Source organism: Cardiocondyla obscurior, linkage group LG01, assembly GCF_019399895.1.
Source record: "Cardiocondyla obscurior isolate alpha-2009 linkage group LG01, Cobs3.1, whole genome shotgun sequence".
Lineage (NCBI taxonomy): Eukaryota > Metazoa > Arthropoda > Insecta > Hymenoptera > Formicidae > Cardiocondyla > Cardiocondyla obscurior.
In genome coordinates this window covers 5,647,252-5,668,709 of record NC_091864.1, presented here as the reverse complement: position 1 = coordinate 5,668,709, position 21,458 = coordinate 5,647,252, and the positions used below count along the sequence as shown (strand labels likewise).

Below are 21,458 nucleotides of genomic sequence, written 5' to 3'. Positions count from 1 at the left end.
CCAGCGCTGTTCCGTCTACTATTGTACCTTCATATAAATGAAAGGTTGGCATTTCGAATTTCTGTCATTATTCATTATTGAGAGTCCTTCGGTAATAAATACATCTGCCTCGTCTAATTTTTTTTTTTATATAATAATAACTTTCACAAATAAATGTATAATTTTATTATTTAACTCACAGTGGATAACCTTCTAATTAACTCGATTTGTTAAAAACTATAAATATAAGAGACTATCAACAGTATTGGCGCCGACTTTTTCTATTCATTAATTTTATATTAATCTTAGTAGGTCAAAACCTTGACAGTTTTGACCTTTTCTTGAAAAAGTTAACGATTGAACATCCTCTCAGTTCGCATTGCATTTCACGGGATCGAGTCACCTAGGTTTTATATCCTCGTTGAATCAATTTTATTTGCGAGAAAGCTGCACTCTAGTGCCATCTAGTAACGTGTCTTGGTAATCGAAAAACTGGTCGAATATGTTACGTAGATCTGCATAACAAGAGGGAGATAGATAAGGGTAGAGACAGGGGTAAATGCTTTTTCACCCATGCCGCGATACGTTGCAGCATACCTTTTATCTCACATTTCTTTTTCAAAAATGTTCCGTACCTATCTAAAAATCTATGCACTTAGACGCGCTGCGGCAACCTGTATTTCCTGTGTTAAATTTTACATTGCTGTGCTCAGTCTTTCGGCAAAAAAATTAAATATCCTGCTACCCAAGCCAGCTCTAAACTCATTCGAAAATCAGGCTGACAATATGCCTTTAAATGACGCCTTTCACGTAGTTGCCCGTGCAACCGGCTTGTCATTACGCAGATAAACAGCGCAGAAAAAAAATTGACTTACATCATCGTTTTACTACCGTCCGCTTTGTTTAAAGATGTATGAAACAGACTTATTACACTGTTATACTAACCGATTACATTGCTGCGCCGACCGATTACGCATTACGTAATTATACGTTGAACGCAAATTACGGGTAAACACTCTTCGTTATCTACGCCAAGAAAGCCGAGCTCAAACGTGTAATAAGTATGTCATAAACTCCTAAACCGGGGTCCCGAATTGTGATAAGTGACTTCGGGGCGTGATTAATCATGTCTTAGAAACCTAAGCGTACGTTTGTTTTACAGTAATTGCACTTTTAAACCTTTAACGTTAATAGTGAGTACTTTGAAAGCTTTCACATTCAGAATTTTCAACTTTAAGTGTTTTATAAGTGATCAAGTTTGTATTTTTTTTTTTTTTTTTACTAAAAAAATGATCGCTCCATTAATGACCCATGACAAACATATTGAACACTTCATTATAAATTTCGACAACGATATAATTCAGTATCATCTCAATTGCCAGTTTACGATGTACTGCGTGCCAAAATCAATATAGCAGAACCACCGATTGTAGGGAAATAATAATCAGCGTCATTAATAATGCTCGATCTTATTAATCTGTTTTCCGGGGCATATCTCGCTCTCAAGAGATTAATTGTTTACCGATGAAATTCTCCCCAAAACGAGATGCTGAACCCGCGCGCTCTGGTGCAGCGCGATGCTTATAAAATATGCGGCGAGAAAGATACCGTCGTACGGTCCGTGCGGTATAGCTTTGTCATTAAATATGGATTTCTGTTCAGGTCTTTTTGCGATTCGGCCATGGGCGGGGTGCAGAGCGGGACTCATAATCTTGGCGAGGCGTTATGGGTGCAGGAGCGACAGCGGCAAAAGTGCCATCGGTGAGTAGCGAATTTCTTAATAATGTATGCGGAAAGTGTTTTCGCCGTGTTGCTCGCACGAGATCCGGTCCACTGAGATATTCGAGACAAGCTCTGAAGCGAAGTTTCGAAGGGAAATCGACCGCCGAATTAATTTTTTTTTTTTCTTTTTTTTTTGTTCTTACTAACCCAGAAACCATCGGAATCTTATCACGTCTCACGATCACTCGCGGTATATGCACTCCGATTTTATATCGACGAAAGTGTTTTAATAGGTACGAATATTTTCCCCAATCTCTGCCGACGCGTTGGTAATTATTCCGAGCATCAAAAAAGTTTCGATAATTACAAGGTGGAATCTTCCTTCGCAAAGATCCTCTTCCGAAATCATTTTAAATTTCTTTTGCAGTCGTTTTAATTGCGATTGCGTCTGCGCGCGCTGCACTTAGCGGAAATAAATGCAGCTTTCCTTCGGACTATTTTCTGCAATCGCAAAAACCGTGATAAAACAGTTAACTGGGACAAGGTTGTCGCGAATAATTTAAAAGACCGCCAGGAAATTTTGCGCGTGTGCGGTACTCCGAGCTTCTTCGCTTCGAGGATCCGGAGTCCCGTTCGTCCCGCGGTTTCACGAAACGTCACAATTAGTAATGGTTAATAGTTAATTACTGCCGTATTGCCACGGTCAGACAACGCTTATTAATACGGTTGTGGTCTAATTACGCGACTTCGTTTAAATGTCCGTGCGTTTATTCCTAACACAAGAAGGTGCCGCAAAACGCGCGAGAGAGTTCCCGTTTTACGTACGAGAGAAATCAAACAAAGCATCGCGCGCGCGCTTTAACATTTTTGCAATATTATTCAGCAGCAAATAATATTTGTTCGTTACGCCGGTATTAAATTATTTCGGTTAAACCATGTGATAAATAAAAGCGAACGCGCATAATCCAGGAAAACTTATTTTACGTAGACTTGCAATATAAAAATCTTCGCTGGAAAAAAGTACTATTGTCGCAAATAACGAACGAAATAAAATAAAATAAAAAAAAAAAAAAAACCTTGCAGATACGTTTTCGTTAGCTTAGCTAAAGTGCGCCGTACCACACCGGGTTAAATTCCCGTTAATTAAGGACCAAGCTGCAACTGGAACGTTGTATTACACGTGAATAAATGTAATATTGGCGCGTTACATTTCAGCGCGGGCTTCCGAATAAATACGGTGCGACAGCAATTGCCGATGTACGTATTATCATATTAATGAGGGATCAAATATGCAACATTTGTGATAATTAATTTTAAAATTAATCTCTTTTCTGTTTCCACATTGTATAACAATGCCGACGGTATTCATCGCGGCGATATCAGCTGTTCGCAGAGGATCGATTCGTGTCAAACACGCGCGATGTGCCGCGAATATCGCTAATTAGCACGGCAGCGTGCGTCGTACCGTGATCGCAGCAGCGGAACACCGGATATCCGTCTTCGCGTCCGAGTATTTCTCTCCAGCGTTCTCCGTTTCCCTCCTCACCCGGCCCTTTCTCTCCTCCGTTTCTCTCGTCCGCAATGGGTACGCACACGTACGCAAGCCGCGCGACAACAAAGGGCAGTGACAAACCGCGTGTGTCACCCGCGCATCAAAAATCACTCGCAACGCGAGGAGAGAGTGAGCATAACGCGGAGTGTCGTCAGTGGCAAGTGTGGTCGGCGCGATTTGGACCGCGATGTACGTCGTCAAGATTGTCTACTGCCAGGTGACGATGGAGTTCGTCGACCGTGATATTGGGACACCGAGGTAGATCGCGATCAGTAGTTTTATACGTCCGCTCCAAAAAGGCTGTACATTTCCATATTTTGCATAATAATCATTTTATTATATAAAAATATTTTATACTTTTATAATTATTATTAAAAAGTTAATAAAATCTAGAGTTGTTTAGATTAATCTTGTTTTTATTTCGTTTTATTGCGTTTTAATATTTCTGTAACAAAGCGGTAAAAATGTAGAAATGAAATGTAGAAATGTATGACAGAAATATGAGAAATTCCAACGTGAATATATATATATATATATATATATATATATATATATATATATATATATTTTTTTTTGTACAGTCTTTTTCTGGGACTTTTCAAATTTTATTATGCAGTACTGTTAAACTTTTATTGAAAACTTGTTCTATTAAATTAGTGCGCGTGAAACTTTTACGATTTATTAATTAGTAACAAATGCAGGAAAACGGCTATAGTATCGTTGATACCTAAGCAGCGAATTTTTAATGAAACTTCTTTGAATTTAGAAATGCAAACAATACCATCGGGTTTTCGACAAATTGCAGCTATCGTAGAAAGTCAAATGAAGATTTGTGCTGATTTAACAGTCAGCTACTCGAAGTTATAACGGTCGATTGTGACGCGTCATAACGCAACTGGCTCACAATACAAACTTAGTTTGCAGTAGAACGAGAGTTCGTAACGTGTGATGTAATGTCTGTCGCCGTCAAATATCGTCAGAATATTCCGGGCGTAGCCTTGTTTATTTTACTTTTTGCTGTCATAGAATTCCGCTCGGCGAACAGAACGCCCGTATATTCGAAGCGACGGTGCTCGCATTAGCATGGCGATTTGCCAATGTACATACGCGCAATTTCGCGATCGTTTGCGGAATCCCCCATAACGCGTACGAAGACTTGCTACTCGGCTTCGGCTAATTTTTGCAACGAGCTCCACTTTCGTAATTCACCGTCGACCGGAAAGCACGAGAAAATTCCCGGAATATCCTGCGAGACGGGAAAGAAACTCGTCGATCGGCACAACGAGAGAATTGAGAGTCCTCATTAAAAAACATTATCAACGCACACGTACATATAGAATTTCCCCTGTGAGAATAGGAGCATGCTCTCTATTGTGTAATTTCCTGTCGCGACCTCGTTTCCTGACCTTTCCGCAATAGCGAGAAAAATCTTGCAAACCGATCGGCCCTACTTTTCCGTCTCGTCGTACGAATCCCGTACGCGACTCCGCCGTTGATTGACGAATTTAAACGCACCCCGCTCAAGTTCAGCTCCCGTGCCAAATCGCTCTAACGAGATGACGACAAGAGCTCGTCAACACGGAGCTTCGTATGAGATTGACGCGAATTCTCGCGGCTCTGTTTTACCTTCGACTTAGATACAATTTGCGATCGGCCTCGCGTGGATTCTCTCGCTTACGTAATAATAACTTTATTACACAGTAATGTTTTATTTTTTTTTTGTATTTTTTTTTCACGATGAGTGCAACGTTACGTAAAGGAAGCAACCATCCTTGAAGCACGGTAGCATTAAAATCGATGACTAGATTAGGTAAGAGCAATTCTTCGTTCTTGGTCCATCCAAGACCTAGTTTCGAAAACTGTTTTGCTGCGCTCGCATAATAAAGTGCATCGGAAAATATATAGACATCGCGGGAGTCTTGAATTTATTCACAAACAATGGAATATTTCTCGGAAAATTGATCACGGTTTATGGTTTTTTCTTTTTTCTTTTTTACAAGAATACAGCGAGGAACACTTTTCTAAAGATTCGAAAGATTAGCCGACTATTCGGTGAATTTACCCGTTTCGTGATCTATCCAGATGATTAAGATAAATAAACTAATTTATTCGCGCCATATTGTTCCTCTAGAAGTCTTAATTAATTTGCAAAAGTGTAAAAAAAATTATAAGAGAAAGATAAACATTTATTTTTCCGAGAGAGAAAAAGAGAGACAAGTTATGTAAATTATGCAGCGTCTAGGTTATTATTTGGGGAGTATTTTGCCTTGCTGGCAAGGTCTTAATCACTTAACCTAAACGTTATTAAAATTTCATTAAACTCCGTCTTGGAAAAAAAAATTCGATAAGTGGATTAAAGAGACCGTGAATGAAGAAAGACAGAGGCAAATTACTTTCGAGAAAATCGAGGAATTTTATGTTTCCTGAGAGATGCATTAGTATTCGGCGGTCATAGTCGATGGAAAGTGAATCGGGCAATTCGAAATTTTGTAAGTGCCAATGACCGAGGACTAAATTACACGCGTATCACTTGGCGTTACCACTCGCTTTCACGGCGCACTTCTGCTGTGAGCATCAATTTCTCCGTAGTTCTCTCGCGATAAACTGCGGATCGTCGGCCGTGCGGAATCCCTAACGACGTTTCGGATAATCAAGCTTAATTGATTCCATCGTGTGTACTATCGGGGGAGTACGTAATTGGTTCTCGAAGTGTTTCGTGGAAATTCCGCGATTGGGAGCCGCGAGTGAAAACGGTGAGAACCGGAAGGACAATAAAAAAAAAAAAGAGGAAGAGAGGATCGTTTTACGTGCGAAAGTTTTACAATTGCAACTATTACATTCATAACTGCTTTTGTTCTGACAATTATTGATCGTAACATTCGAAAAGAAAAAGAATGCCGAGGTGCAAGATTGATAGTGATATCAAAACGTGTTGGAAATTAATTGTATCGAGATAACCGTAATTTTTAACGCGCTCTAAATAAAATAGTAAAGTATAAAATTCGCATCGGGAAAAATCCGGACGACTTTCGTAATGCGAGAAAAATTTTTTTTTTTAATCGTAAGATCTTTTATAATTAATATCTTAAAATATCAGTTGTAATTAATATCTTAAAATATCAGTTATAATTAATATCTTAAAATATCAGCTAAAAGGAAAAAGCTATTGTACTACTCTCGCGATTCTTTTCACGAATCACTGCGGCCAGGTGAGCCAAAGGAGGCAGGTGAACTTGGGGAGGTCACTCGTGTGCGTCGCATTCAATTGTTATCCAGTATACACATTTTATTTCACACGGGGTGAAGTGGTTCCCTACCTGACAACCTTATGATTCATCGGGTGAAAGGCGCGCGGAGGGGATGGAACACCCCGCGGTTGTTTGCGTTTCTCTTTCAACTTGATACCCTAGTTGCATATCGACTGCATACAATGTCAAACCGGGGATGTCATTCGATCGCAATTTCTATTGCGGACGCGTATCCTATGTGACGTTGAAGTATCCTTTGCTGAAAATACAACCGGAAAGAACACTCGAAGAAATTGTTGCGCGGAATATTTCAGGTATTTATAGCAAATGTGAAACAAGAAAGCAATCTTCCACCGTTTGCATAACTGATTGCGTCTCGTTTGCATATCAGTCTTGTTCCATAATCATCAAGATGCAGGAAAATACTCGAAGTTCATTCTTCCGGTAAAAAAAAAAAAAAGAAAAATAGTTGATTACGCATCGGTGAGATTTGCTTATGTAATTTTATAGCGCTGGAAATTATTTTAGATTTGTTTCAAATGCGAAGACAATGAGTTTTAAAAGTTTAGTTAGTTAAGACTTCTTGACATCTAGGTACGTTTCAAAATTCTGAAATGGTGTCTCGCATGTATACTTTAAATTTCCACAGGGAACTTTTACTTCCGTTTCTCGGTGCAGCTAAAGTTTCGCTGAATTACGTATTTCGTTCTCTATTCCGTTCTTGTTTTACACTCCGTTCTACTTTATTTTGTACTGTATTTTACTAACGTTAATTGTCTCCAAAGTCATTGATTAAATTTGCATATATTAATTAAAAAAAAAAAAAGATATATATATATCTTCTGTTACTATTCTCCTAAATTTCTTAAAAAGTGTTCATTATAAAAAACGCAAAAAAAAGCAGGCATTGTATTAAACCATCAGAGAAAGCGTATACGATATTTTAAAACATCACTTCAATACCTGCATCGTTAAAATTACACGCCACGAGCTGTATTATGGACATTTCGTGCTCACAATGATCGGATCTCCATGAATATGCTGCAAACGTAGATTCGTATCATTCACTCATGAATATGAACAATGCTTTTTACTTGAAACTTACTTTTATTTATATTAAATTCAATTAAGCGGTCAACTACTTATATTCAAAGAAGCAACATTCTTGTATTGAGATCTGGCCAATATTGAATGACTTATCACTGTCGTTGTTAATAAAATGTAAAAATAATGGACATTAAGTTATTTTGAGCATTCGCGAATACACGATACGCCTTATAAGTAACAACTTTCGACACAGGCGGATGGCGAACTTCGCAAAAGATTGTTTAACATTTTGATTGTGTCGGCAAAGTATTAAAATGCGAGAAAGTTTCATTCACTCTCGTATTTAACTTTAAAAACCATCAGAATTTTCCAAAGGGCTTTTCCTATCAGAACTTTGTTGAGATCCTAGAAGATGATAAAGGCTGCATTTTCCGAACGTTTGATATTCAATACTTGTTCCGTTCGCAGAAAGAAATACTCGATTTCCGTAATCCCTTCTCACTTCGTCAGAGTTAATAAAACTTCAAGGAAACGCGCCGCAATTCTTCAAGTTGATGAGACTTCGATTGAAAGCCCGACAGGGCGACGTGCCTTTTTCCGATTGCTATAAACCTAAGATTTTTAATCCGTCGCTCTTACAAAGATCCGTGAGGAATCTATCTAACTGAACCGCAGCGAGTTCTAAGTAAACAATTTAAAATAAAAAGAGTTGTATATCTCCGAGATAAAAATCTAAGATGTGTATAAATCTCTTTTCTTCTTTTCTATTTCAATGTTGAGATGCATTCAATGGAAAAAGAAAAAAAAAAAAACAAGATTTTATATGCGAATTTAAGTTTGAAAATAATAAAAAATAATTCTAATTACAATGTAAAATAAAAATAACATATTTATAATGTTGGACGGTAATTATTAACGTCTCGATATTTTTGTGAAAGTACTCGATGACCAAAGAGAAAGAAAATTATTAAAGAAACGCGCGGTGAAGTGAGAACTTGGATCAGGAAATCGGTAAAGAAGCCGAAAAAAAGTTTAACTATCGAGATAGCTATCCGATATCCCGCAGTTGCGTGTCCAAGCAGTCCCTAAGTCAAGTGCTATGATTACTTTCTTCTTCGCGGTTTCACGCAACGCGCCAGTCAATTTGAAATACAATCCGAATCATATCACATGAGAATCGCGATGCTCCCATTTCTCTGAAAAAGACTCGCGATAGAAAGCGAGTTCTACACTGATGATACGTGGTCCACAACAAAATCTTGTATCATCCCATGATTTCGATATACTACTATCACTTTATTCCGTGTTATTCATTTTCGTTTCTTACTTAATATTCATTTTACGATCAAGTAAGGAAATTTTAACTGCAATTTTTAAACTTTAACAAAAACGTAAATTTTAACAAGTAAAACTTTTGAAAAAGAAAAAAAAAATTCTGCCATTACATTACAACTATTTTCTCATTACATAAATACAAAAATTTGTTGTTACCGGTAAGTTTGATTTTGGAATTAATTAAAATAACTTTTGGTTCGGATGGAACACGTCGATGCAGACAATAATAATATAACAACTTGCTCACTTGCGTGTTCCTCATTAATTATCTAAGTTGCTCGTGTCTTTTAGTGATAATGTTTCTGCAAGGTGTTAAATGAAGATAACTTCGAAGGATCATGAGAGCCCGCATTAATCATGAGAAATAGTGGTTATATGACTATCAAACTTCTGGTGCATCCGTTGTATTCCCGTTTCCCATGCTTTAATTGTTTTACAACGGATAAACTGCTTGTAATAATTGATCGAAGCTGCTGCGGCACATTACAGAATATAACAATCGAAATTTCTGTATTATTTCACTAATTGTGGTCCAGAGAGTGTAATTTCTCTTACTTGAAATTATCGAAGCGTACAAATCCGTTGTACTTGAGATAATAATGCAAGAATAATGCGAAATATTATAAGATGCAAGAATGTGAAACGTAAAACGCGTGTAATCTAAATATCACAATCTTTTGCGCAGCATCGTGCAACAATTAGAATAATAAAGTATCAGAAAAATAATAAATATTAAAAAGGAGCTTTCCGTTTTAAAATAAATAATTTTAGAAAGTCTTTAATATTTAAATATTTCGTTATTAATATTCATGTATTTATTCATGGTACTTGCCTCAGCAGTGTACAAGAAACTTTTTTATTACCTAAACTCAAAAATAAAATAATAAAAGAGAATATATATGTTACTCGAATAAGAAAATCGTATTTAAATATATACCTTTGCATTTAGAAATTTATTTGAATTATTTGCTTCCTAGTATCATGCTTGAATTAATCTCGGAACCGATTGATTTTTTTTTAATTCACATTAATTCCTTGATTGTCGCGCGCCTTTTTATAAGAAAGATTTCTTTCGCTTTTACGTCAGATGTGGAACACCGTTCTGCTTCGTGTGTCATAACCTTGACACATTGTCGTAAGTTTAAGCCTCCAGAAACCGAACTCCGCTCGTAAAAAATATACTTCCGCGGAAGAGAAATGATAGCCTTGTGGATAACGAAGGTGTACGTTCAAAGGATTCCCGAGGAGCATCTATGCGCAAGCTTCCAACACGGAGCACTCTCGATAAAGTACTCGAGATCACTCGCAACTTGAAACACCGTACTTTGTTCCTCTCGAAGATTATTTAGCACTTTGTGAATCGAAAGGACTTACTACTCCGACGTATTAAAATGAATTATAGAAGAACGTTTCAGCAACTTTGAATGGTAAAGACAAAGTTGACACGGAAAGAATTTCAAGTCTACGCGAGCGCACGTAATGATCAAACACAATTTTTTTTTCTTTCGCACTCGAGTATCAGATTTAGAGATTTAAGTGGAAGAAAGATGATATTTGTCCATCCGTAAATATGTATATGTAATTACAATTTAATATTAAAAAAAATACTCTAACAAAGTACCTTAAAAAAAAAATTGTTTATTTATTAAATAAGTTTTAATTCGCGGTATATTTCCGAGGTTTAAAGTTTGTTCGCGTGACCCACCACGATTACCACATTATATTTCCGAAGACCAGTGACGTCACTTTGTCTGCCCGAAGTATGTTCTGCTCCCACTACGTGCACCGGCGGGAACTGGTGGCACAGTGGCGATCAGGTACAACAATACTTCTTCGCCAGTCGGCGTGCAAACGAGAAAGTGAAGACCCGGCATCGGCACGTAACGTGCAGATTGATAAAGCGCGAGATTAACGATCACCCGCTCTCGATCTGGTCCAACGAGTACCGAAATTTCATGTTCGTGCAATCGCGAGTGCATCGAGTCTTTCTCCGTTTTCGACGTCTTTCCCTCATCGACGAATAAAGCCTGACCTGAATTAAACGTAATCGGGGCCGACGATCGTCTCAAGGACCAAATCTCATATCAATCTACGTGCCAGGGAACGGTGATTATAGTTATCGGCGACGTCGCCTCACGTTTCATCATTGTTCTCGTTGTGTCGGCTGTTTAAGGGTCGTATGGAAATCCGTGAGTTATCTGGATTAATTTATCTAATGTTATATCGCGTACGTCAATGGTATCGAATATCTTTCACGGCATGTGTGTCAAGTAGGAACCCCTTGTGTGACCACAAAATGTTCGACGTGAAAAAGAATATACAAATCGATAACGCGGTAATCGGACACTTCACTTGATTTTTTTCCACGATAAACTTTTAGTAAAAAAAAAAAAAAAAATTAAATTATTGATTAAAGAAACTGAGCGGAAAATAGAAATTAAATATTAATTTAAAAATGCAATAATTCTTCGAAGCAAACAGAAAGTTCACCGTTTGAAGATATTTAGTGTTGTTTGACAGATAAATTTCTACACTTAACGCCGCTAATTATTTTACCTAATCTTGACTCCATTTTAATTAATTAAGACGTTGAGCCTCGTTCACAGTTTCCACGTTACAAATTGCATAATACTTTATGCATAATTATTTTCGTCGACAACATCCAAAGGCAGAAGTCGCTTACGATCAAGGTTGCAACGTTTCTTACTCAAGTAGGGGATAAAAAAGATCTATACGATGACTCACTCGACCCGTTCTGACCATAAACATACCGACAATTTAAATTTATTTCTTCTATCTCCGGTAATAATCTGCTGTACAATTTTTCTCCGTTAAGTTCGCAATTTCGACCTAACGATGCTGAATGCCTGTAAAGCGAGGGAATATTACTTTAACGCGAACTTTTCCAGTTGACGCGCAACAAAACCGAGAGGAAGACAAATTGAAGATATAGTTTCCTAAGTAAACAATACCTCATTTTTCTCGTGTTAAAATTTGCATGAAATCGTAAACTCACAAAGTTATTATACGTATCTTTCGAGACAAACTTCGCGTTACTTTTTTAATTACAATAAAGTTTTTAATGCACAAAAAAAAAAAAATTATTATGCATTTTAAAGTGTTGCAAATGTATAAATAATTTTTCTGTACACGAGCCAATGTTAATTTCCTTAAAACGCGAAATTATGCGTGTTTATTGCGCAGTTTTATTTCATAAATACCGCGATACAAACCGGTGGGCTCCGACCCGTGAAGTCTCGTGGAGACAAGCGACTTCGTCGTCGGTCGGATGTTAACCATCGACTGTTCACGCTGCGGAACTTCTTCCGGCCCAGCACGTACGATATTCTCGTCGCGTTTCACTACGTGCAGAAGACTCCGTTTTTTTCTTTTTTTTTTTCCTCTCTGCTGCTTGAGCACAGGTGCAACGGTCGAGTCTAGTATTGGCCGGAAATCACGATTGATTTTTAATTCCGCCGTGGGTTGCGCGCAGAATAAACGTACGGAAATATTGAAACGCTAACACGCGCGTGATAAAGCTGTTTTATTCCCCGCTCGAAGTGTATATATCATATTCCCAAAGCTTGATAAAACGAGCAGCCCGCAATATACTATCGCACCGCGAAATTGTTCCATTTTTGATATCTTGCATCAAAGCAAAATTCAACTTGCTCCAACGAAATGGAATGCGAGAGAAGGTTTTGTCTTTTCCCTTGATATTACATGTCAGAAATAACTTTATTCTACTTAAGGAAATACTATTTTCTTCTCCGTGGAAAGCACTTTTATACTTCGCGATTTTACGAGTGCTTGGCAGAAACGGTCCGGCATGCGTTTCAGATTTTTTTTTCAGGTTCGATAACACTGATAGCACAATACTTTCACCCGTGCAATCACGATTTTAATAACTCGTCTGCATTCGAGCAATAATTAATGTTGTTGATTCAATTGCGCAGTTCGAGCGCTCCCATTTCCAAGCTCGCGCAAAAATATCAGATCACGGATGGATATTAATTGCTCGATGTTTCGTATACGAGGCAATCGATGTTCTTTTCGATCCTCGAGAAGCCTATACAGCGCGGCTTCCGATTTACAAGCGCCATCGAATTACGAGTCATTAGAGTAACGAGGTAATCCAAATGCAGTAACAGAAATCTCGTGATGTTAACAGACTCGCGCTTTTCCAGCAAACGCGCGATCAGTTCTGCGAACTATTTGCATGAAAGTATTAATAAAAAAAGCAAACGTCAATGACGTGTGACACGGTATAACTTAACTGTAAATAAAAAGGAAAAAAAATAAAAAATAAAACCAGAAAAGAAAAAGTAGCCATTCTGAAACCAATCAGCACATTTGTCTTGCAACGACGTGCAAAGTTACTCGAGATAACTCGTGATAATCTTACGTAACTATGCCGTGCTCAGACGAACACAATGAGACGACGATACGCCGTTTGCATTCGAGCTTCAAGGATTCACGTTTGTTAAGACGAGCAGTCGGCCGAAAGGACACGTCCGTTTTCAGTACGTCTGCTAGTGTTCAAGAAAAAAAAAATTCAGAAAAAAGAAAAGAAAAAAAACCCACGCATTACGCGCGTAGATAACGCAAATATGCCATCGCATACCGCGCTGCGCGTGAAATTAATTAAAGTGTCTAATATTGAGTCAATATTAAATCTATCTTAATGAGGCTTCGAATATTAGAAAATCCATTAGCAAGTACGAGGTATTTAATTGTAAATGGAATCAACCAAGAATTACACGAATCGGTGTACACTTTACAGTGAAAGTTTTAGACTATTGCTCGCGGTCCCCCTCGATTTTCGAGACTTTCGAATTAAATTAAACAACATTTTAATTGCGCCTCTAAACTCCGGGTTTTTACCGAGGTAAAAGTGACTTCGAATTTTCCCCCGAGGATCCCTAAGCGAGAGAAAGCGCACGTCCCATCCGATACAGCCCGCGCAAAACGCGTCAATTAGGTATTGTGCTCCGGTGGAAGCTTGTCACAGCGTATGATTTTATTATGATTGCATCTCCAGTGATTTAAGCCTGTTGCCACGCAATTGCATGATTTTAATTGCAGAGAGGGCGGCCGCTACGACTCCCACTCAACTCAGTCGACTCAGGATCGCAGAAAACTCCTGAAGCGTACGAGGAGCCTCGCGGTGATATCGGAAGATGATTCTCGACAGGATCGAGAAGCGGCGCAGTTTCGACTAGGCCAGTCGACCTTCGACCTACCCAGGAGATATCAGTTGATACCGAGAGCCAAGCTGATCGATCGGAATTCTCTGAAGGACAGGTGAGCCTTTTCCATCAGGAAAAAGTCTCAATCGCTGATCGCGCTCTTGACCCGTTTTTTTTTCTTTTTTTTTTCAATTAATAGACTACGGCCCGATCGTGTAGGGAATAAAAAGATAGTAAACGTCCGAAAGGGTGTTTCATTTAATAGTAGCTGTCAGTAAAATGAACGTTGGTCGGCGAATTAATTTGACGATTGATCACTTTCGAAATATCTGAGATCGCAAATAAAAATTCTAATGTCACTTCAATGACTGACGATTTTCTAACATTAATGTTAATAAGGTAACACTTAATCTGTTAATAATTAAGCACTAGTTCCAATTATGTTGGTTTCTCTATGCGCGACGAATTTAATCTCTTTGTGTTGCTGTGAACAGTAAACCTGCATTATCCGCTTGCAGCGAGCGGAAAATTATTATTGCAAATGCCGTATATCGTGGAAATTTAATCGGGGTCAACGACGAGCGACGCTCCCCAGCAAAACGAACGAACGACTTGGGAGTTCTTCTCGAAGTGACATAAGAACTTTACGAAAAAAACTTTGTTGAAATACGATTCCAAGCAGATATCTCCTTGTTGCGGAATGAAATCGAAAAGTTGTCCACAATTCGCAGGAGAACAACTGACTTTTTTTTATTTTCGTCATCCATTTACGGTCTATTGGAGGCAATCTAATTCGATGCATTGGCAAATAAAAGTCGCCGTCAAGTAATAAAAAAAAAGCGTTATACATCAGCCATATTTCTTGCGGTTTTGTATCGCAGCGTTTAAGATTTTATAGAACGATAATTAATTGAGATAGTAATATTGAAAAAGTATCTCTGTCATCTTATACATTAACAAGATTTTTTTCTCGACTAAATTGATGGACTAAATTTTATGCCAATCGATGATAACGGGCGATTTCGATTTTTTACTTTTCGCAATGTTTATTTTTCAATTTAATAAAAAAGAAAATTTATTAAATATTTTTTCTTCTGATTATTTTATCTGCGAATTATCACTCAACAAATCGATCTAATAAACTCAAACGAGTCATCGAAGTGGATTTCACGTTTATCTTATTCAATTTACATTTGATATGCTTGTTTTACAAGTACTTTCGAGCTTTACAAATGCAAATTTTATTCCACAAAGACGTCAAGAGACTCCCTAACCTGTTTCAGACTCTACAAGAGCCAACAGCATCTTTCAGATTCTTACGAGAGGTTCAACGAGGCAAAGTCTTATCACTCGCGATCAACGTGCGGCCTACACTCGATCCCGTCGAGTCTCGTGTCTCTTCCAGACCCGTTGCCTTACAATCGAAAAAATCCTACCGATCCAAATCGGCTAAATATTCTCGATTGGCCGGATCCTCCAAGGCGTTATCGCAGTGTGCAAAATTTGGATACAGTGAGCGGATTGGTCGACATTGTGGAAGATAACTGCCCCATTGAAGGCAACCGAAGTATCGATTGCATATACACGCAGGTGAAATACATTTTTCCTTGATAAAAAGTTGAAAAGCTTAATAGCTTTATCGAATCACATGTACAAAAAAAAAAAAAAAAAAAAACCAAAATCTTTCCTTTTATTACCAAAGAGTTTACTGAATTAGTGAATTAATGATATTAATTTATAATAAATTGCAGAGTACATGTAGATAGTTTAATTTACGCCAATGACGATATAACATGCTGGAGACTACGATGAAATTTCCAATTATTAATTTGATCAAAGTTTACTCGGTAGTGATGTATCGGCCTCGAGATCAACCGTTCCGGGACCCATCACTGTAGCAAGATTAAGAAGTTTGTTGCCAACATTAATTAAAATGATAGAGATCATTATGTTCCGACCGCGAGTTTCCTAGTATTATCATTATCTTTAAGTTGGTCAATTAAATTTTAACTGAGCATCGGGAAAATTGATCTCCTACAATTTAAGTATAAAATAACGTCTTTCTGTTCCGCGAAGCTAAAACAATGTTGAATTATTATTTTGCGGACTCTCATTAAACTTTATTAAGCGTCAAAAACTAGCCGGGAAGATTAAATTTAAAACTATTTCTTGAAAAATGTCACCGCATCGTTATATTTACCGCGAAAATATTTCTTTATAATAAAAGCTCGATCTCGTAAGAAAACTAGCTTCCAAAGTTAGCCCGGGCAAAAAACTTTCTGCAGGATAAAGCGTACGAAAAGCACGCGCTCAGATGTGCTTTTCCATTCAGGTAAAGCGCAAGCGTAAGGAGCATAGAAGCTTAGACAGCATTCTCTTCGAAGACGACGGGGAATTGGAATACTTCGACGTACTGAATTTCCTGCCGCTTTCCAACATACGACTCGAATACGAGGCCGACTCGGCGAGGGGTGGTAATATCGGGCGCAAGAAAGTGCACGGTTTACGAGATTTAAGGGTGGTAGAGTACAACGAGCCGTGCGAAGCCTCACCGACGGGCAGCAGCAACGCGACGGACGAGGAGAAGTGCAAGGAGCACACGGTACGCGAGGATAATCCCCGAGCCGACGACAAACCTGAGAGAGAATTTCGCGATTTCGATTTGTCCAAGCTGACGGAGTTGAACCGGCGAAACCATCAGGAACCCGACGGAAATTTCGTGGCGGAGTCGGAGATTAGCTCGGCGGACAAGTACACGAGTCAGTACGCTCCATCCTCGTCTAAGACGAATTTTAAAGGAACCGATGTTGAAAATTTCGTAACTTCCTGCGACGTGGCGGATCAGAAGATCGAGGAAGTAGAACATTACAAGTCGATCTGGGCATCAAAAAGCGATCGCGGCGAGATGTCACGGAGACCGCAGGTTCTGAAAGTCGTTGACAATGACGTCACTAGGAAACGCCATCGACGTTCCGTCGTGGAGATCGATGCTATCGTCGAGGACGTATCGAGAGATAAAAGGGAAATCACGAAGGAGGCAAACGGCCGTATCGATGCTAACGTAATCGAATCAATTAGTAACGCGAACGAAGAGCACGAGATTCGTGGAGGAAAAGCGAAAGTTAGTATAAAATACGATGGAATTATCGCACGAATTAGAATAAAATGTTAATTTTCTTTTCTTTTTTTTTATAAAATAAAATAATATTCAAATTTTTCCAAGATTCTGACTTTTGAGATCGTGAAAATGTAAGCCAAAATGTCAAGAAATTGTATTTTCTCCAAAGCATATCGGAAGTGAAATCTTCTTTAGAGCAATATAAAATATGGATTTAAAATTCTCTGCACATATGTTGCGCATTGAATATTGAACAGTTTCTGCAACTTTGCGTTGCAACGTTAACGTCAATCTTTTCGTAATATGTGTAGTATATATGTATATAAAATATATATATATTTTTTTTTATTCGATTAAATACTCGTTTTCGTTAAGCAATTCATAATGTTGTCAATTTGTAGCTGCAATTTCGCGACCTCGTTTTCTTCCTAATATTTCCCGTTAATAAAAACTACCATCCCGACGTTGGAAATGGAGCAGTGACGCATTAAATCAATTGGCAAATTAATTTTGTAGGAAGCCACGGTACTGGAAAGCGCGGAAAATGGGGCGACGATGGAGGACGCGAGGAACTACTTCGAGCGGAAAAGCATCGAGAAAGAAGCGGCTCGAAATAAGCAGAACGAGGGCAGGTTCGAGAGGATCGTAAAAGAAACGTCCAACATCCTCGGCAAGGCGTGTAGCGTGGTGAAGGGCAGTCTAGGTTTCGAGGCGAGGTCGGAAAGCTCCGATCTCGGTCTCGGTTCCGAATCTAGCGGCGACTCCCGCAGGAGATCGGTGGACGACGGTATCGAGGACGACCGGCCGTTGAGAAACGTCGACGGCTGCGATAATTCTACAACGCTAAGAGCAGCCGATGGCACGAAGCCGCACATTAATCTCACCCGATCCAGAAGCTGCGTAGACTCGATAGAATGCCAGGACGACGGTCCGGAGTTCGATCACGTACGCTATAAGATCGTCAAGTCGCATATGTTCAGCAAGAACATGTTCAGCGCTCGGGGCGATGTCACGTACGAAGGATTGATGCAATACCTGCGCGAGTACTCGTTCCAAGAACTGCTGATGGACAATAACGTTGTCATCATCGAGCCGGTGCGCGCGGAACCGGTGGAACGCAAATCGCCGCTGGCAAGGACAGAGCCCACGTGCAAAATCGCCGGCGCGATTCAGAAAAAGATGGAGAACCGCGAGCGGAACCTCGAACGATCCGAGAACGGTGGCGCTAAAAGCTCTAGGCAGTCGTCCATACGAAAGCACTTCTTCTATCAACCTATACGGGTGAACCGTGAGCTGATTGACGAAGAGCTACCGGATCCGGATACCGTCAGAAACGTGAGACGCATGTTCGAGAACACTCTCGGTAAAAAGAAAATAACCGACACCGAGTTCTCGAGGGATGACAAGACCAGGAGGAGCGTCAGCATGAAGGATCTGACTAGCATCGATGACACTCGGTACGATGAAATGTCCGACAAGACACGCGAGGAATCCAGGTAGCGTAGTATTGAATGCCATCGACAGATAAATTTTTATTATTTACGAGGCGAATGCGAATGTTTTGATAAGCACAGCTTACGCTGCCTTCGGCGCGTTAGTAAGCGGGATGAATTAAATACGAGATGACAGTATATCTGGGTAAATCGACGCGAGACGTTAAATTTAATAGAAAGTGGTGACAAAGTTTATGTCGAAACGTCTGAGCGTTTAGTAATTCGTGATTCGATCATTATTAACTAAGACAACTGTTGTTTTCAAAATTTCGTTAAAAACTACAGGCGAGCGATCTAGTAAAAAATTTTATTTAATAATATTAAAATCATCGATTAATGTAATCGGAGCCTTTAGAAACTTTATTTATTCTTCGTTCGTGAATAGTCGTAACCGATGTATTATGTCCAGATCCAGATGCTCCAGCAGAGCGAAAGATCTCACGAGACTCTTCGAGACCAAGTCGGCCTCTTCGACCATTTCTGTCGCTAAGGAGGAACTTGGAAGTCCGCGGTGTGAATCGAAGACGAGAATTCTCGCACAAAGTTTCGAAGCTAGAAGCGGAAACACGTCACCGAGTGGCTCAAATTGTTCGAAGAATAAGGTCGGCCGTTACAATCATCATCATCATCACCACCACCACCATCACCACCACCATCAACATCAAAACTGGGATTCCGGTAGCGTCAGCTCCGGTGTATCGAGCGACTATCCCGACACCGATCCCGGAAGCGGTGTCCACTGCACGTCGTCGGACGACGAGGAGATAAATTGTAACGACGACGTCGCGAATGCGAACGGCTCAGGACACTACGTGTCTCAAGATGTGCTAAGGAAGATCCGCGAGTATGGCACTTCCGTGACTTACTACGGCGGCAAGGTGGTCAACGTGCACAACGGGCCATTTGTATCGCCGTTGATCGGTAACGCGTTCAAGCGAATCGACAAATCGAACGACTATGTGAAGTTCAAGCTAGTAAAGAGCAACTCCTGCGACAGTAGACTGGAACTGACCGGCAGACTCATTGAGGGACAATCGTCGCGTCGTAGTCGCGACAGGTGTGCCGATCTCAGACAATGCACCATCGCGGAAACACCTAGCATCGAGATCACGACGATCGATAATAGGCAGAAAGACGAGGCACCGAGAGACGAGGACGTCGAGCAAATCGAGCAGGTAAAGAGAGAGCCGCCGGTGGTAATTGGTCTGGAGCCGAAAAAAGAAGATTCTAAGGAAGCGAGGAAGACTTTCAAAGCTGACTTTAAGCTGGGCGATCTGAACGATTCGAGATCCAATTACCCGAATAGATTCATACCGAGTGCGTTGACGAGGTGGGAAGTGAACTCAAGCTGGAAGGTCGGCAACGATTTCGGCAAAATGGAGTTCGAAGAGTTCGAGGTGCTCGAGGATAGTCTCAACGGGATCGACGGACAAAACCAATACGCGCAGGCATCCTGAACGAGGATTACCTTTTGTACATTTACTTTTTTTTTCCTTTTTTCTGTTACGTCGGGGATAAAAATAATAGATAACGTAATTAATATTTTTAACGAAGTATTGCGTAAGAGATATTTCTTGGCATTACTGGAAATGATATTTCCTTTGTAAAAAGGTAAAATAATATTCAGTGCGTGAAAAGAAAAATTCAATCGCAATTCACGAAACATTGCTAGAAATAAAATAAGACATTTTGAAAGATGTGCTACCGGCAAATGTTTCTGATAACAAGTGGCGAAAATATCGCGAGAGTACGTTGATAGTCAAAGTAATTTATTGGATACGCGAGTGCAAAATTAGTTAATTATTTCAGGTGGACAGATCCACACGAGTCATTCTATAACAGGTAAATTATTACGTACGAAAATACAATGCATATCAAAGATTCAATGCGTTGCAATACGATGCACCAAACATGAACCATCTTAATATGAGTGTAGTAAATGTGTTATAAATAATCATATAATTTTATTTGCTAAAGTTCCCTACGTTTCCTTATTTCCTTCCTTTCTCTCTTTCTCCTCTGCCCGTAACATTTAACAATTATTAAATATTTAGTCATTGATATTCCTTTCTGACATTATTAAAATTAAATTAATATCCGCCGTATTGTACTGTGACGTAAATTTGCTTTAAATGATTAGATAATTACTTCAACATTTTGCTCGCAATCTACATTCAAATCATCACAAGCTGATGACAAACAAGATAAATACCAAGCCAGGAAATTGTAAGCTCGAATGCCGCTCCGTTGTGCAACGCACGTCTAGTTAAATGATATATCGACGGCCCAGACGACACGATGTTATTTTCGACATTACATATTCTCGGAACATGTTGATTTTATCGATTCTTTTGAAAGTTTAACCGCAGCGGACCTTAGAGAATCTTGGCAAGCTGAGGCTCATTACGCAGTCCGGAATATCTTAATGCGAGCTCGCGGCCCGCATTAAATAATATTATCGCAGTTTTCTTGTAAAAATTTACAATGCAATGGTAGGATAACGCTTAATCGTTATTCAACAAAAGGTATTAATAATAATAATAACAAGAAGCTTTCCGCGAGAAAAACTAACGAAAATATTAATTTATACGCAAACAAGCAGAACTCTCTGCTTTGTACGCATTAAGTATCTTTTGCAGTAGCGAAATTATTTAAGCGTAATGTTCCAAAAGCTCGCTAAAAGTAGCTAAGTTATTGATTTGTTTTCGAGTGTAGGTGGCAAATGACGGGTCGTAAATGCGAAAATCGTAAAGGCTTTCGGTGTTAATTCGATGT

At 39.3% G+C, this 21,458-nt stretch overlaps 2 protein-coding genes across 2 annotated transcripts in view; one reads left to right on the top strand and one right to left on the bottom strand.

The window, feature by feature from the left end:
- Mcu (mitochondrial calcium uniporter) overlaps positions 1-21,458 on the bottom strand; it is a 48,924-nt gene that overhangs the window by 9,752 nt on the left and 17,714 nt on the right. The window lies entirely within an intron of this gene.
- Positions 1,705-20,501, top strand: Jv (javelin). Its single transcript, XM_070666287.1, has 6 exons — positions 1,705-1,740; positions 13,934-14,187; positions 15,356-15,662; positions 16,405-17,193; positions 17,707-18,686; positions 19,093-20,501. Exons 1-6 carry the CDS (start codon positions 1,705-1,707, stop codon positions 20,138-20,140), a joined length of 3,414 nt encoding a protein of 1,137 aa, XP_070522388.1. The 3' UTR covers positions 20,141-20,501.